This window comes from Protopterus annectens, chromosome 5.part1 (assembly GCF_019279795.1).
Source record: "Protopterus annectens isolate FY-2018-M chromosome 5.part1, PAN1.0, whole genome shotgun sequence".
In the NCBI taxonomy this organism is placed as follows: domain Eukaryota; kingdom Metazoa; phylum Chordata; order Ceratodontiformes; family Protopteridae; genus Protopterus; species Protopterus annectens.
This window is the reverse complement of record NC_056736.1, coordinates 746,702,146-746,719,650: the sequence shown is the minus strand read 5'-3', so window position 1 is coordinate 746,719,650 and position 17,505 is coordinate 746,702,146. Positions and strand designations below refer to the sequence as shown.

The window sequence follows — 17,505 nt, the reverse complement described above, 5'->3', positions numbered from 1 at the left end:
TCTCCACTCCATGAGAGAACATTTTCAGTGGCAGGGCCAGGAATTTTCTGACTCCAGGAAAAGGCTACGTACCTTCCTTAAGTTACCCCAGCACAGACCATTAGCTATTCCTCCAGTGTTGGATGTCTTGGATGATGTGTACTCAGACTCCAGTACTTCTCCTGATTCTCTCCCTCCAGTTCCTGTCAAGCCAGACAGATATTACAGGGTTCCTGAAACTCATAAGCATCTCTTTAAGGCCCACTCTGTGGATCTAGAAACTATTTCTCAGGGGCCCAAAGGAGTGGCTACTTCCTCGGCCCAAAACCCTTTGCCCGCAGGCAGGGAATCAAGGTCCCTGGAGAGATGGGGCAAAAAAGTTTATACCTCTTCTACCCTTGCCATGAGGTCACTTAACTGTCTTTTTCATATGTTTCAGTACCAGGATTACTTAATGGATGATTTGCAGATAAAGCTAGCCTCTCCTGAGTCTATAGATAGAAAGGCATTGCAGGATTTGGTTCATAACACTCAGCAGGTTAGCAATCATTTTCTTCAGTGTGGTTATGATGCATTGGAAGCTTCATGTAGGGCAGCTATGACAGGGGCCGTTATACGTAGACATGCTTGGCTGAAAGAACAGCCACTGCCAGACCATGTTAAAGTAAAGCTCCTGGATGCACCTCTGGAAAAACAGAAGCTTTTTGGTGCTAATGCACAGGATGTGTTGAAGTCTATTGAGGAAAAGGCTAAATCAGTACAGACAGTCAAGGATTTCCTCCAGGTTCAGCCACCCAGATTCAGCAGGAATTGGCCTTCAAACAATTGGTCCTTTCCAGACACTGACAAGTTTCAAAGGGGAAAAAACAGGCGTGCTCGAAGTAGAGGGCAATACCGAGGCTCCTACAGGGGCCGCCAATGGCAACCACCAAATCAGAGAAATGGCGCAGGGAGTTCAGCTGCACCACAGGGACAATCACAATGACTTGACTTTCACACCGCCGACCAAGGCTCAAAGAGCAGCACCTCTAGGCGGAAAATTATCCTTATTCTCAAAAAACTGGCACATTTTAACCAAGGACAAATGGATTCTGGACATAGTGGACAAAGGTTACAGGTTCCACTTCCATACCTTACCAATGAGACAAGGCATGCCAAACCTGCCACAAAATCAAAGGGCAGAGGCACTCATACAAGTTTCAAAGTTGTTACAAATAAAAGCAATAGAAAAGGTTCCTCCTCAGGAACAAGGCCAGGGATTCTATTTAAGACTGTTCCTTGTTCCAAGAAAAGAAAAGCAATGGAGATCTATACTGGACTTGTCCGCTCTAAACACTTTTCTCATTGTGCCAAAATTCAAAATGCTGACTTTACAGCAACTCCTTCCCATGCTGGGCAAGGGGTCTTGGCTGGTTACTCTGGACCTCAAGGAAGCATACCTGCATGTCCCAATCAGACACAGTTGCAGAAGATACCTCAGATTTCTTGCAGGGTCAGAGCATTATCAATTCTCAGCATTGCCGTTTGGCTTATCTACTGCACCCAGAGTATTCACGAAATGCCTGGCATCAGTAGTTGCACATTGCAGGCTCCAGGGGATTCAAATATACCCTTACCTGGACGACTGCCTTATACAAGCAGACAGCAAACAAACCTTGATAAGAAACTTGGACTATGTCATTCAGTTACTACAGGCTTTGGGATACACAGTCAACATTCAAAAATCAAGACTACTGCCATCCCAACAGATTATTTTTCTAGGAGCCAAATTGGACACACAATCACATATGGCTTTCCTCACAGAGGAGAAACAAGAACATTTACCAGATTACTTCAAAAGCCTAGCAAAGCTCACCCAGCTGACCGCAAGGAAAATCCTGCAGGCCCTGGGGTTCATGGCATCTTGCATTCTTCTGGTACCTCTGGCAAGACTACACATGAGAAAGCTACAATGGTACCTAAAAAGCTTATGGTCTCAACACAGCCACAATCTAGAAGACGTAATACCACTCATTCCATGCCTGCAAAGGGAATTTTTGTGGTGGGCTCAAGCAAGTCATTTAAACAAAGACATGTCTTTCAACAAACCTCTAGCAGGTCAAACCATTACAACAGATGCCTCAGATCATGGATGGGGGGCGCACATGGAGGGCAGATGCATTCAAGGGCAATGGACTCCCAGGAAATGCATCTGCACATAAATCAAAAGAGATGTTGGCAGTGATACATGCAATCGAGGCCTTCGGGAAATCCCTTCAACAAGGTCATCTGCTAATAAGGACAGACAACACCACTGTCATGTGGTATATAAACACGCAGGGAGGCACTCACTCTTACCCCCTCTGCAGACTAACAATGACTCTTTGGGAAAAGTCCCTGAAACTGAACATCCACTTGCAATCCCAGTTTGTTCCAGGCAAGGACAATGTTCTGGCGGACAGGCTGAGCAGAAATTTCTTGGATCCGCATGAATGGATGCTGCATCCACACATTTTCTCACAAATAACAAGTGCATGGGGAAGACCGGACATATATCTCTTTGCTTCTCACCTCAGTCATCACCTGGAGAAGTTCTCTTCAAGGACGCACCATCCTCTAGCCTGAAGAACAGATGCTCTCTCCTTCAGATGGAATTCCCTAACAATTTATGCATTCCCTCCTCTACCATTACTGACCAAGGTGTTACTAAATATCAAAGCAGAACAACCAAAAGGAATTTTGATAGCTCCAGACTGGCCAAGGCAGCACTGGTATCCATTGCTACTGAGCATAACTGACACCAAACCGTGGCCCTTGCCTCAATGGCCTCTGTTTCTAACTCAGCACAATTACAGGACTCTTCATCAAAACCTGCAAGCATTGCAGCTGACAGCTTGGAGGGCTCCATGACTTTCACCCATATCTCTCTTTCCGAAAAAGTTCAAGAAATCTTGCTGGAAGCACGCAGACCTTCCACCAGAAAAACCTACTCGGCCAAGTGGAAGAGATTCATCATCTGGAATGCCAACAAGGGTCAGGATGCATCAGTAATGAGCATACCTCAGATATTAGAATACTTGGCAGAAATGTTTCATAGTGGCCTCTCATATTCTTCCATAAATATTCACGCCTCAGCAATCTCAGCAAAATACAACTGTGACTCACCTGTGTTTTCACATCCCTTGCTAAGACCGTTTCTAAGAGGGATAAAGAATATCAAACCTCCCAGAAAACCACCAGTGCCTGCATGGGACCTCAATTTCATCTTGGAAAAATTAACTCTTCCTCCTTTTGAACCAGCAGCATCTTCAGAAATGCAATTTCTCTCCTGGAAAACGGTTTTCCTGTTGGCAGTTACCTCAGCAAGAAGAGTCTCGGAGATACAGGCCCTCATGGCAGTACCTCCCTTTCTCATTTTTCATCAGGACAGAGTTTCTCTAAGAACCAATCCTTCATTCATGCCAAAACTGATATCCAGGGTGTCTCTAAATCAAGCAATTCACCTGCCTACCTTCTTTCCCAACCCTCAAAATAAGGGGGAAAAGCTGCTGCACACTTTGGACATACACAGACAATTACGCTACTACTTGGACAGAACAAAGACCACCAGAAAGTCTGACCAACTATTTGTAGCTTATGCTGCTGGAGTACAAGGAAAAGCAATCTCCAAACAAACAGTTTCAAAATGGATTGGACACTGCATCAGATTCTGCTACTCTTTCCACGGAAAAGGTGTGCCAGCCAATATTAGGCCACACTCCACCAGAGCTATAGCCACATCCACAGCCTTTCTAAGAGGAGTGGCTACAAAGGACATTCTAGAGGCTGCTTCATGGAGCTCCGTGCATACATTTACCAAGCACTACAACCTGCCTTTATACTCCAGATCCCGAGCAGGCTTTGCTTCGGCAGTCCTGCAGGGCATTTTAGCTACACCATCCCTTTCTTAGATCCTACCACCCCCAGCTTGGCTATGGTATTCAACCCATATGTCAGGACTGCAGTTGCATTCTTGAAGGACATAGTACAGTTTTGTACCTACCATAAATGTAGATGTCCGATAGATATGCAACTGCAGTCAGGTTTTCTCTCCCTCCTACCCCTCTGCAATTTTCCTTTTGGGTCCATTCCCCCTTTCCTCTATTAGCTGGGGATATCTGTTATGGTGTATCTGTTTATTACTGTTGTGCATGTCTGGAATTTTTTATCCATTCACCAAATTTAGCCTTATTTGGAGGGCACCTGGCATCTGGGGCAAGAAACACTGAAGAAGATGGCGTTGGCGGATGCCTTTATACCCCAGCTGCTCTGACGTCGGGGAGTAGGCGACATCGGCCGACGCCGGACCCGGACTTTGGAATCCGGCCAACCGAAGGGCTGCCTGAGGCAGGACAACCCATATGTCAGGACTGCAGTTGCATATCTATCGGACATCTACATTTATGGTAGGTACAAAACTGTACTTTTGTAAGTTGTGTCTGTTATCGTGAAATATTAATCGGTTGGGTAACACTGTGAAAAGGTTCTCAGTGGTTTCCTATATAAATAAGCATTTGCCATAGTTTCTATACCCTGACAAAATGCATGGTTTAGAGCAGGAAACTTTGAAATTAAGTAGATTTTTTATGATTTGGGTGAGGCCTCACCCTTGGAGGTACAAAGAGGAGTTGCTCCACTGGTATCTATAAGGTTTGCATATAAAGTTAGGGAATAACTACAGGATAAAGAAGGGCATTACTCAGTGTTAAAGGGTCTGTGAAGAGGGATGGTTATCAAGTTAGCCTCTCTATATGTCCCCCTCCCCCCAGGGTCCAACTGGCATGAGGAATTTTGGTGAAAGTTTAGGTTTCTTCAGGATTCATTCTCCTGGAGAAGGGAGGAAGATTTGTTGACAGATGTAAAAAAACATTCGGTGATTCTGTGTGCCACTGTCAGCAGTTGTGCATGACGAGTGATCACATGATGCAGGGTGTGCTCCATTCATAGCGATGGAGACAGAGCGACCAAGCTGCTCATATTGTATGCTAATGGTGGTGTAATGATATGGTAATTAGTATTAAAATGAAAGACTTGGAGGATGCAAATGAGGGTAAACAATATGGAGGAGTGATTTAGAAACTAATTTTTTACTGTAGCTTGGTGCCCTTGTTCCAGAACAATTGACCACTGTAAAATCTTGCAGTACAGCAGTGTTTGGGGTGGCTGTAGCATTAACAAACCTATAAATTCAAGAAGCTGTACTCATCTGCATTAGTTACGCATCATCTCCTTGAAGGTGCTGGGTCATCTGTCCTTGTTAACATTTCATGCCCTTCTTGGCATTGAAACAGTGTATTGCTACTATGTGGACAGAGTCACTGTGCAGGAGCTGGTCATGATGTGTCACCATCGTCTGCAGACCTGCAGAAGTCATGGAATACCTGTCCCTGTGGATACCAAAGGGGCTGTAGACCACATCAACATTAAAATAAAGGCCCACCTGGTGGGCTGGGAAAAAGGTACAGTAATTGTAAATGTTAACCTCGCCGTCCAACTGTCAGATGGTCTGTAATGCACAGAGTGTAGTATACAGTATGTCTGCAAGCCACCCAGACAGTACTCATGTCTCTTGCATATGGGATGTGTGTGACTTATATCAGTGGTCTGTGAGGGGGTGACTTCCCTAGGAGCAGCTTATTGGTTATACCAGATATGCCCTGGAACCATGGTTGATAATGCCTATTAGAAATCCATAGACAATGGCAGGCACTGGCTAATGTGCATTTTAAAAGCTTTTTCGAAAAGGTGAACAGCTGCAGAATGCATTTAATCAAACTGTGAAGATCTTAAGTATGTCATATTGCCTGCAGAGCAGACCCTGTTTTATTGGTCTGGATGTTCAGAACGTAGGAGCGGTACTAGGAAATGATCCTGAGGACTCTAAAATACTAGGCGTATACATCTTTAATCAGGCGTACTTAAAAACCTCATGCAATGATCCCGAGGACTCTAAAATACTAGACGTATACATCTTTAATCAGGCGTACTTAAAAACCTCATGCAATGATCCTGAGGACTCTAAAATACTAGACATATACATCTTTAATCAGGCGTACTTAAAAACCTCATGCAATGATCCCAAGGACTCTAAAATACTAGACGTATACATCTTTAATCAGGTGTACTTAAAAACCTCATGCAGTGATCCTGAGGACTCTAAAATACTAGACGTATACATCTTTAATCAGGCGTACTTAAAAACCTCATGCAATGATCCTGAGGACTGTAAAATACTAGACATATACAGCTTTAATCAAGCATACTTAAAAACCTCATGCAATGATCCTGAGGAATCTAAAATACTAGACATATACATCTTTAATCAGGCGTACTTAAAAACCTCATGCAATGATCCTGAGGACTCTAAAATACTAGACGTATACATCTTTAATCAGGCGTACTTAAAAACCTCATGCAATGATCCTGAGGACTCCAAAATACTAGACGTATACATCTTTAATCAGGCGTACTTAAAAACCTCATGCAATGATCCTGAGGACTCTAAAATACTAGACGTATACATGTTTAATCAGGCATACTTAAAAACCTCATGCAGTGATCCTGAGGACTCTAAAATACTAGACATATACATGTTTAATCAGGCGTACTTAAAAACCTCATGCAGTGATCCTGAGGACTCTAAAATACTAGACGTATACATCTTTAATCAGGCGTACTTAAAAACCTCATGCAATGATCCTGAGGACTCTAAAATACTAGACATATACATCTTTAATCAGGCGTACTTAGAAACCTCATGCAATGATCCTGAGGAGTCTAAAATACTAGATGTATACATCTTTAATCAGGCTTACTTTGAAAACCTCATGCCTCCTTTTTTTCAAGCACTTCATAGATTGAATGTGGCTTTACGTGATAACCTTGGTGGAAGTTCACCAATTCAAGTATTTCAGAATAGTATATGTAGAAATTCCAGAAGGACTGATTGATTCAAGTTTTTTTGGAGTGGATTTTGGTACTATATGCCTTTTAGGTTATTTAATTAAGTGAATTTAATTGAGTTATTGGTTTTGTTCATTTTGTATTAAAAGATTGTGTACCAGTGACTCTTTTATCTGAAGAAGTCTGCCCTGAGCAGACGAAAGCGCTCATCTGTAATGTTGTACAATAAAGGAGAATTGTATTCCAGTGGAACAGAAGATTTTTTTTCTTGGTGTTCAGTTGCTTGTTTTTTTCTGAGTTGGTATTTACCTTCTGTTACCAGCTGGAAGTATTTCCGTTTTAATTTGGTTCAAAAATTTTAAATCGAGTCACTGGTTTTGGTCATGGAGAAGTCTCTTAATGATTCCACTATCATTAGGATGGACAATGTGCTTGACAACAGCATTACTTTGATTCAAACACAAAATGAGGTTTCCAAATTAAGAGACGAAATTTCATCCCTTCGTGGGGATTTAACCAAGCTGATCGAGATGTTTAGTCAAGGGGAGCCAGCAGAGGGAGCTATTGCCAATCGCCAGAATGTTTCCAAGGGTCCGAAACAGCCTGTCACGTCATCTCCACAGTCCGTTACCGAGGGTTATGGTGGAAGAAGGAACCAGCAAGGCGAGGACCTGACTAGGGGAAGAAATGCGAATACAGGCGCTCCGTTACCCCAGGAAGACATAGAGACGACTACTCTTGCTGATAGCAGGGAACCAAATCAGCGTGTGAAATCTTTGACTTTTGCAGATACTGTTTCCAGCACTTCGGCGCAAGTTCAGAAGCAGGTTTTTGTACCTGCAATACAGCATATTAACGCTGGTCCAAATGGGACTCGTTCTATAAGTTTTAGTGACATTTTAGATAAAAAATACGTATTTGAAAATGTTGGTTATATTGACCATGAATTCAATCATGGTAAAACCAAAAGCACTTATGATGTTAATTTGTGTACTTTGAAAGACATGATTCACAATTTTGAAAAGTTGCTATATAAATACAAATGTTTAGAGATTGAAAACAGTTATTTACACCAATGCCTTAGTAGCAAAATAGTACCTCAGGGACTGCGATTTTATAAATACCCATTTGGTATCATTTACACTGATAATGTGCTAAAGGATTTTCACAATTTTTTTGATGAATGTGGTTTTGCATTAGTTTTAAAGTTAGTGAAACATGATGAAGTACAGATAAACAATTTGTTGATTGAATTGAATGACCTACATGAAAGTATAATTAAAGATTTGTTGTTTGAACAGTATAAAGAATGGTATGAAAGGATCTTGAAGAGAGTGGACAGTAAGGTTGAAAAAGTTTTTGAAAGAAAACAAAATAAATTCTCTAGGGACAAGGAGCAATACATCAAAGGGAAGAGTTACCCTAGGCCTTTTCATACCCTGTCCCACCGGTTGGAAAGGGTCAATGGGGAATTGGAAATTCATCAGGAACCTGGTACAGCAACCAATACAGGTAGATATCATTCCTCTGGTAGGAAAGATCACGGTGGGAACAGGGGACGTCCTAACAGAGGGTTAGATGAACTAGATTCTTTTACTGAAACTAATGAAGTTTTTTTAGGTCCCAGGAGATCAGCCAGGTTGGCCAGCAAGGCACAATATTTCCCAGAAACCGAACCCCCTTTGAATTTTACTGGGAACAATTCTGGTTGGAGAAACAGGGGGAGAAGGGGCAGATAGACACTATAGAAGTGGGCCCCAATGGTATACTGTTTGAATATGGTGGTTTTAAGATATACAATTATACTGATATGAAGTTGGATAAGAAACATTTTGGATTATTCTCCAAGGGATTCAAATTTGTTAAATCTAAAAAAGGAGATCTAGCGGATATTTTGATAGATTTCAAATTGTACCTTAGGAAATTAAATTTGAAATTGATCCATTATAAAAACAACAAAAAAGATTCTAAGATGGAGTTAGTAGACAACCATAATAACAACAAAAAACTGGTAAGAAGTAGTACATTTAATCCCCCACTACATCCTGTTATCAGTACCTTTGAAAGTATAGTTACCCAAGAAATTTATGAGAAGTACGCTAATAGCAGGAGTAATTCAACACAACATAACTTGAATAGGGAAGAAGAAATTTTATTGGATAGTTTAAAGAAGGAAACCAACATTAGATTTATGGAGCCTGATAAGGGTGGGGGACTAGTCTTATTCAACCGTGAGGATTACAATAATGCTCTCACGAAAATATTAACAGAGGACAGTACTTATACCACAGTGTCGTATAATGAGATACAAATAGCATACAGGAGGATAGACTCTCTTTTAGAAGAATTTTTGATTGAAAATCGAATAGACCAGAAAACATATCATTTTTTGAGACAAATTCATCCTATCATTCCCAGGTTTTTTGGTATACCAAAAATTCACAAAACAATTATAAGGCCCCCTTTCAGACCCATTGTTTCAGCTAGAAAATCTAAAACACATCCATTAGCTGTCTTCATAGATCAAAGCATTAAAAGCATTGTGGTTAACCAGAACCATTTGTTAAAAGATTCATGGGATTTTTTAAGAAAAATCCACAATAATCTTTTGTCTGATACCAGCCTTTTGGTTACAATTGATGTAAAGGATCTGTTTTCCTGCATACCAAGAAGTGAGGGCCTCGAATATTTTGAGGAAACTGTTAACAAATATTCTGATTTATCCTCAGACAAAAAATTAATGGCACTTGAACTAATGGCAGTAGTTCTAGATAACAACTACAAAGTATTCGAGGGCGAATACTATAAACAGGTGAGCGGTGTTGCCATGGGGGCAGCTTGTGCCCCCATATACGCAAACCTGGTTTTATTAGAGTGGGAAAACAGATATATATTCCAGAGTCAATTTGCAGGATACATCAAAACATATCTTAGGTTTTTGGATGACATTTTTGTCATTTGGGAAGGGACTAAGGAACAGTTAGAAGAATTTATAGGATATATCAACAGTTCAACGTCCTTCCTATCTTTTACACATCATATACATAAGGATAGTATCAGTTTTCTGGATATCACCCTCACAAAAACTGCTAATGGCTTTAAATCACAAATTTTCAGGAAAGAAACTTGGTGTAATAGTTATCTCCACTTTGACAGCCTACATCCTCATCATCAAAAAAGGAGCATAGTTAAAGGACAGGCAGTCAGAGTGGCTAGGATGACCTCGGAATTTGATGATTTAATACAAGAATTTATTTTTCTGGGTGAAAAATTCACCGGCAGAGGTTATCCAAAGGAAATGGTAGGAGACATTTTGGGTGAGGTATACCTGGGATGGGGCACTAGATGTAAACCATTATTAGGTCAGCAATTGAATACTATTGACAAACCATTTGAGGAACCTAAAGATTTTGTAGGGGCATGCATTATTGAATATAATAACTTTTCGGATCACTTCACACAAATACTGCAAAACAATTGGTCAATTTTGAAAACCAATAGTGACATTATTGAGGTTATAGGGAACAAACCCAGATTCATACATAAGGTTGGTATTAATTTCAAGGAATCTTTGGGTAGAGGGGTTCCCATACGGAGATATGAAATGGGGACCAGACCATGTGGCAGGTGTAAACAGTGTTCTTACATCAACCAAGCAGGGGAAATCACCTTGAATAATGGCCTGGATAGCAGAATCAAGTTTTGTAGAGGTAATTGTCAGACTAGGATGGTGGTATACCTGGCTATTTGTAATCACTGTTCTTCATACTACGTGGGTAAAACTGAAAGAGCACTAAGGGATAGAATTTACGAACACAGGAATGATATTAGAATCAAAAAGGAGACTAGTGCTCTTTACAAACACACTATTACTTGCAATTCAACCCCAGATTTTAGATTTGGTATTATAGACTCAGTAGGTATGGATAGCAGGGGAGGTGACAACAAGAACCTCCTATTACAAAAAGAAATTAGATGGCAGTTAAGACTCAGGTCAAATATAAGACCTGGCCTCAACGAATATATTATCATCAAGGCCATTTTGGAAGTCAAGGCGGGTAGTGTTTAAATTTAGTAATATTTTTATTAGAAAAGGTATCCTTTCGTAGCTTAATATTCACTCTGTAAATTAGAAGGAATTGATGCAGCATTCACATGTCACAAGCAATGCAAGAAAACAAGATGCAAATTTTCAAAATGCAATGGAAAAGAACATTAATAGTATACACAGTACAACATTAGGGTTTACAACTTTTTTAAAGTTTTTTTTTTTAATGTTTTTTAATGTTTTTGTACACATAGGTTCGTCAGATAGATTATTTTAAATATTATATATTATATTTTATTTTTAATAAATATTCACCAATTCAAGTATTTCAGAATAGTATATGTAGAAATTTCAGAAGGACTGATTGATTCAAGTTTTTTTGGAGTGGATTTTGGTACTATATGCCTTTAAGGTTATTTAATTAAGTGAATTTAATTGAATTATTGGTTTTGTTCATTTTGTATTAAAAGATTGTGTACCAGTGACTCTTTTATCTGAAGAAGTCTGCCCTGAGCAGACGAAAGCGCTCATCTGTAATGTTGTACAATAAAGGAGAATTGTATTCCAGTGGAACAGAAGATTTTTTTCTTGAAGTTTGTGTATACCCATCCAGTCTTCAAGACATGCCTTAAACGTAGCCAAAGCAGTATTTTGTAATAGATTGAATGTGGCTTTACGTGATAACCTTGGTGGAAGTTTGTGTATACCCATCCAGTCATCAAGACATGCCTTAAAGGTAGCCAAAGCAGTATTTAGTAATAGATCGAATGTGGCTTTACATGATAACCCTGGTGGAAGTTTGTGTATACCCATCCAGTCATCAAGACATGCCTTTAAGGTAGCCAAAGCAGTATTTTGTAATAGATCGAATGTGGCTTTACGTGATAACCTTGGTGGAAGTTTGTGTATACCCATCCAGTCTTCAAGACATGCCTTAAAGGTAGCCAAAGCAGAGTATTTTGTTTCAGCTGAACTGAAAAGATCTGTAGCCAAAATCAAGGACTTTGGAGGGTTTATTTCTGTTTATTTGATCAATAATCTATGCTTTTTGCTTTTAGTTTGGATTTTCTCCTCATTCTGATTTTATAGCCAAAATGCTTAAATTGCAAAAACATTATTAACCTGATCTTTTTGAAAGGTTTTAAAAATGAGAGAACCAGGAATCATTTTGTCCTACTTAGGTTATTCCACATTCTGGGAATACATTGAGAGAGAGAGAGAGAGAGAGAGAGAGAAAAAGAGAGTAATTTTTCCAGCAGAAGGTTCCAGGCCCCTAAAACCAAACCACTTTAAAGGCAGCCAGGAACTCACGGTATCTTAATCAGAATAATTGCAGGGTTCTGGGCGAAACCAGTGCCCATATGTTCTGGTGTCCCATAGTTCTTGGAGGCGACTGTTTTTAAATGTGAAGTGATAACAGTAAATCCCATGTTTATTACGTGTAGACAAAATAAGGAAGATAGCTGAACATTTTTGGATGACTCATTTTATTTATTAATTAATATTTATATATTACTGTATATTTGTTTACCAGATTAGTGCATTTATCAATATTGACCAACTTCAGGCTCATACCGTGTGAAATAAAAAAAAATCACAAGCAAAAAATGCAGAAATGTGAGCAATAACAGAGTTGTTCAAACTAATTAAATTAGTTTCGAAAGTAGGTCAGTCTTCAATGAATGTAATATAGCTTATAACTAGCTGGTGTCAGTATGTGTGGCCTTATAGTTCAAAGGTGTCAGATGCATAAGAACCTTTAAACTGAGGATGAAACATTAATATTATTAATATGTTTGGTGGGATGGAACCTAGTTTGGCGTTTTACAGACCCAGCATCTTGAGGAGATGATGCAGCAAAGCATTCTTTCTTTTGACCTTTGCAATCCATTGAGAGAATACAATTTATGAATGTGTATTGTGCCACAGCCTGATCTATGGAGACTTGTTTACTGAGAACAATTATACCATTTCTTTCAGGTTTTTCAAGAGTATAAAGTTAAGGTGCCACCCCTGAAAGTGTGATGTGCCTGTGTTCTTTCAGTTTAACATCCTAAAGGTTGAGTGTTTATCAAGTTTGTCTTTGACAGATTTCATAATGCTAATGACATTAAAACTCTAGGTGATTAGGTGATGTATATTAATTATTGGTTGGGTTGTATTCCTTTCATTCAGTATTTTCCATTTACTTTTTTTCAAGGTATTACAGGATGGTATCCTGTGAGTTTACCTGAGGATGTCCTTCCTCTACCCTCTGCAGTACTTCAAAATACTTTTGGTGGATTAGAGCTTTCTATCTGCTTTGCTCACCATAATGATAGGGAGCGCATCTTGGAAGCAGCAAAGTCATTAGGTCTAAACTTTGGGACTGATCAGAAAGGTGAACAACGAGCAGAGGGCAGAGTGATTGTGAAGATCGCTGTTCCTCGAGTATGGCTGCCAGTACACTCCTTACTACTAGCAGGACAGAAACACATCCACAAATCTACCTACTGTTACGTCCGCTATAAATTCTATGATAGGGAAGCCACTTGCACGAAACTGAAACGACCAGAGTTGTCTCAAGATGAAAAGCAAGCTGTTGTTACCATAGAACAGACATTTTCTTTGAAACTACGACTGAGCCAGCCTCTTCTGTGGTATTTGCAAGAAGAGAGGCTGGAAATTCAGATTTGGATGGCTTATGGAAAGGATTCAGAGGTTCCACGACCACATAACACAGACCGCTTGATTGGCTCTGCTTACACTGATCTAGATTCCTTGGGAAAAAGTTCATCAAGAAAGGTCGCTCTGAGCGGTAAGTTACCTTTTGCACTTATTGTGTACGTTTCTGAATAACGATGATGGCGTGTGTGTCAGTTATGTGCGCAAGTGAAATGGCAAAGCATACGTTACTGTTGTAGTCTTTAGTTTTTTTTTTTTTTTTTCATTAATTTGTTGACTGGTCAAGCCCACTGGACACAAGTGCCCTTGGTTAAGTTTGACTGCAAATCAGTCACCTTCTCTGTCAGGCCTGGCGGTACCACCTCACCACCAAATGAGGCCACCTTTAGTGACTTCTGCTTGGCAAACCTACTTCAGCTTGTATAACATGTATGCAAAATTTGCCCCCCCAATGACAGGAAAAAACAACCAAACATCCTATAGAGGTATTAGAGATGTCAGAAAATATATTAACATGTATATAAAGCAGAAGAATATGGAAACTAAGCAAAGGCACAAATAGAAATATTTGTGGAAGACCTAATTTTTCCAGATTAGAGGAAGATGCTCAACAATTAATAGTCAAGATAGAAAGAGATGAAATAAAAATGCTGATGTATAATCAATCAAATTATAAATCCTCAGAAACAGATGGTATTCTGTTCTAACAGGATCAAATCCAGGTTTACCACACACACACACACACTTGTATATGTCTGTATATGACTGCACAGCTTTGTTCCATGTTTATCTAACTTTGTTCTCCAAACCATGACATTCCTTGTACATGTGCTTCACCTGCACGTTTCAAGTATACTGTTGTGTGTAACTGTACATATATGTAACTACATAATTGTACTACCTCTTAATCTTTGGTCTGTTGTCTGAATTACTTGTGGAGCTTTTCTCCCTGGGGCTTTGCCAGAAATGGACTTTTGCTGAGTCTGACTTTCCTGGTAATTAAAAGACAGATAATTAACAAACAAATAAATACATTTTCATGTAGAATTTTGGATGTTGTGTGGGTGAAGGAGGGTGAGGGGAAGAAAGTGATAAACATCTGAAAGATTTTTTTAACAGTATTTTAAAATGTAGGGGGGTATCAGCATCTTGGAAGAAAGCTGTGGTAACTCTATGACCCAAAGAGGGAAAAGACCTTTCAGACCTGGCCTCATACAGACTTGTTTCAATTTTAAGCCTTGATTATAAACAGTTTGTATTAGCCAAGAGATTGGCAATGGTATTGCCAAAATTGATAAATTTGAATCACTGTGGTCTTGTGGAGGGAAGGCAAACATTTGAAAACATTAATAGAACACTGATTTACTTGTTTATTGGTATTTGTTTACTGGGAAAGTTTGTCTAAGCTTTGCCGTTTTTCAGCAGAGGTCCAGGGAGCAAAGCTCCATTATACAGACATCATTTTCATGGTTTCCTCATTTATAGTCAGTTTTACATAACACTTCCATTATTCAGACATCCTTGACATCAGTTATGTCATTTACAAGCAGTTTTGATTAAAAGTAACAGTTACATGGGTTGTAAATTGTTTTTTAATATAGATCTGTATATGCAGTGCAGTGTAATCAATATGCACAGATTGTCGGGTTTTACAGAAGAACATCTGTTACTATAAAGAATTGGTTGAAATCTAGGACATATGAAGACAAGATAGAGTTAGATCATCCCAATGACAGGAAGGAGGGGAGGAGCCAATAACAGGAAGGAGGGGAGGAGCCAATAAAAGGAAGGAGGGGAGGAGGCGCAAAGAAGGTAAAGGAGATCATGCTGAAGGTGGAGATCAAATTTCAGGTGGTCTTTTATAATCACATTTAGTAGGTGTGCATTGGTCTTGTTGGATGACAGTGTATTAACGGTTGTTTTTTGGGGAGAGAGAGAGTTGGGGGTAGGGTTACCCCCTGTCCCACTTTGCGAGGGACAGTCCCTCTTTGGTCAGTTGTATCCTGACAAAAAATTGTAAAAATGGCAAATGTCCTGAGATTTTAGGATAGAATTATTTCCTATATTTTATGTAATAGTTGCATAAAAGTTATTTTGTATCTAAAATACCCAAATGTTATAAGAAACAGACTAAGCAACTAAAATGCTACAAAAATAAGCTTTTAGTTAGGAAAAAAATTTAAGTTCTAACTTTTGTACTGACCGTGGGTATGTGTTGGCCTGTAAAATCTGATGTTTGTACCAAAAATGTCCCACTTTGGCCATTTGAAAAGGTGGCAACCCTAGTTGGGGGTGAACAGAAATAGTTTATTTATTTATTTTTTGGATTTAGGAGAAGTTGTGAGTTGTTGAGCCAAGCTTGTATGGAGGAGAAAGATTACTGGGTGAGGGTTTGGAACATGGGTAGTGTCCTAGCAGCACATATTAGAGTAGGGTCATCAGTGTCTTGTACTGTGGTCACGTGTTTGGTGCCTGTGTTTAGGTCATTGATAAATAGGTTAAACCGTATTGGTCTGAGGATAGAGCCTTGTGGGACTCTGGTCATCAGTGTCTTGTACTGCGGTCGCCTGTTTGGCGCCTGTGTTTAGGTCATTGATAAATAGGTTAAACCGTATTGGTCCTAGGATGGAGCCTTGTGGGACTCTGGTCATCAGTGTATTATACTGTGGTCGCCTGCTTGGCGCCTGTGTTTAGCTCACTGGTAAATAGGTTAAACCGTATTGGTCCGAGGATGGAGCCTTGTGGGACTCTGGTCATCAATGTATTGTACTGTGGTCGCCTGTTTGGCGCCTATGTTTAGGTCATTGATAAATAAGTTAAACCATATTGGTCCTAGGATGGAGCCTTGTGGGACTCTGACTGGTCATCAGTGTATTGTACTGTGTTCACCATCTCGCGCCTGTGTTTATGTCATTGATAAATAAGTTAAACCGTATTGGTCCTAGGATGGAGCCTTGTGGGACTCTGACTGGTCATCAGTGTATTGTACTGTGGTCGCATGTTTGGCACTTGTTTAGGTCATTGATAAATAAGTTAAACCGTATTGATCCTAGGATGGAGCCTTGTGGGACTTTGACTGGTCATCAGTGTATTGTACTCTGGTCTCCTGATGTCCTTCATGGATGCATCTGCAGTCATAACAAATGGGTTGTCCTGTCGTCAGGCAGCCCTTCGGTCGGCCGGATTCCAAAGTCCGGGTCCGGCTTCGGCTGATGTCGCACTTCACCCGACGTCATCTCTGCTGGTCTTCGGGTATAAAGGCATCAGCCGACGCCATTTTCCTCAGTCTTTCTTGCCGCGTGGCGCCCGAAGCAGAAGCTGTTCGCAAGTGCCGGTCGGTCAGATCCAGAGATTACTACTACCGAATACTACTTCTAAAAAGCTAAGTACCCCGTTGGGGACTCTTTCTTGCCTCAGCCGATGTCAGAAAAAGTCAATAACTGTTTAACTTGTGGGAAACAAATATCTCATAAAGATTTCCACTCTTACTGTTTGCCTTGCTTAGGCCCAGACCACGACGTAGCAGCCTGTTCGGCCTGTGCTTCCTTCAACCGACGAACGCTTGGACGTCGGTCGGAGTTTGCTGAACAGTTTTTCGGCTCAGATTTTGCGTACATTATGTCGTCGGATCCTCCCACTACCCAAATTGTTAAAAACGAAAGAAAAGACCGACACTCGCGGTCCGCGGTTTCGGCCGAAACCACGGTTAAGCAAGCCGCGAGTGTCTCGGTCGAAACCGAGAAAACTGGTCAATCTACAGCCGAATCCATGACTACTACTGAGGCCCCTGCTACCTTACCTGAACTAGCCTCAGAAATTTTGCCTACAACTGTGGATCCTACTGATCTATCAGACACCATCCCCTTGGATATCTCTACCCCAGCACGTGGTGC

The 17,505-nt window shown here is 40.3% G+C and overlaps 1 protein-coding gene across 1 annotated transcript in view; it reads left to right on the top strand.

The window, feature by feature from the left end:
* The window catches only part of C2CD3 (C2 domain containing 3 centriole elongation regulator), a 2,415,762-nt gene that overhangs the window by 1,689,899 nt on the left and 708,358 nt on the right, over positions 1-17,505 (top strand). The window contains exon 29 of the mRNA XM_044072855.1: positions 13,149-13,745. Within this exon, the coding sequence (XP_043928790.1) occupies positions 13,149-13,745 (597 nt within the window). The remainder of the gene's footprint in view (positions 1-13,148; positions 13,746-17,505) is intronic.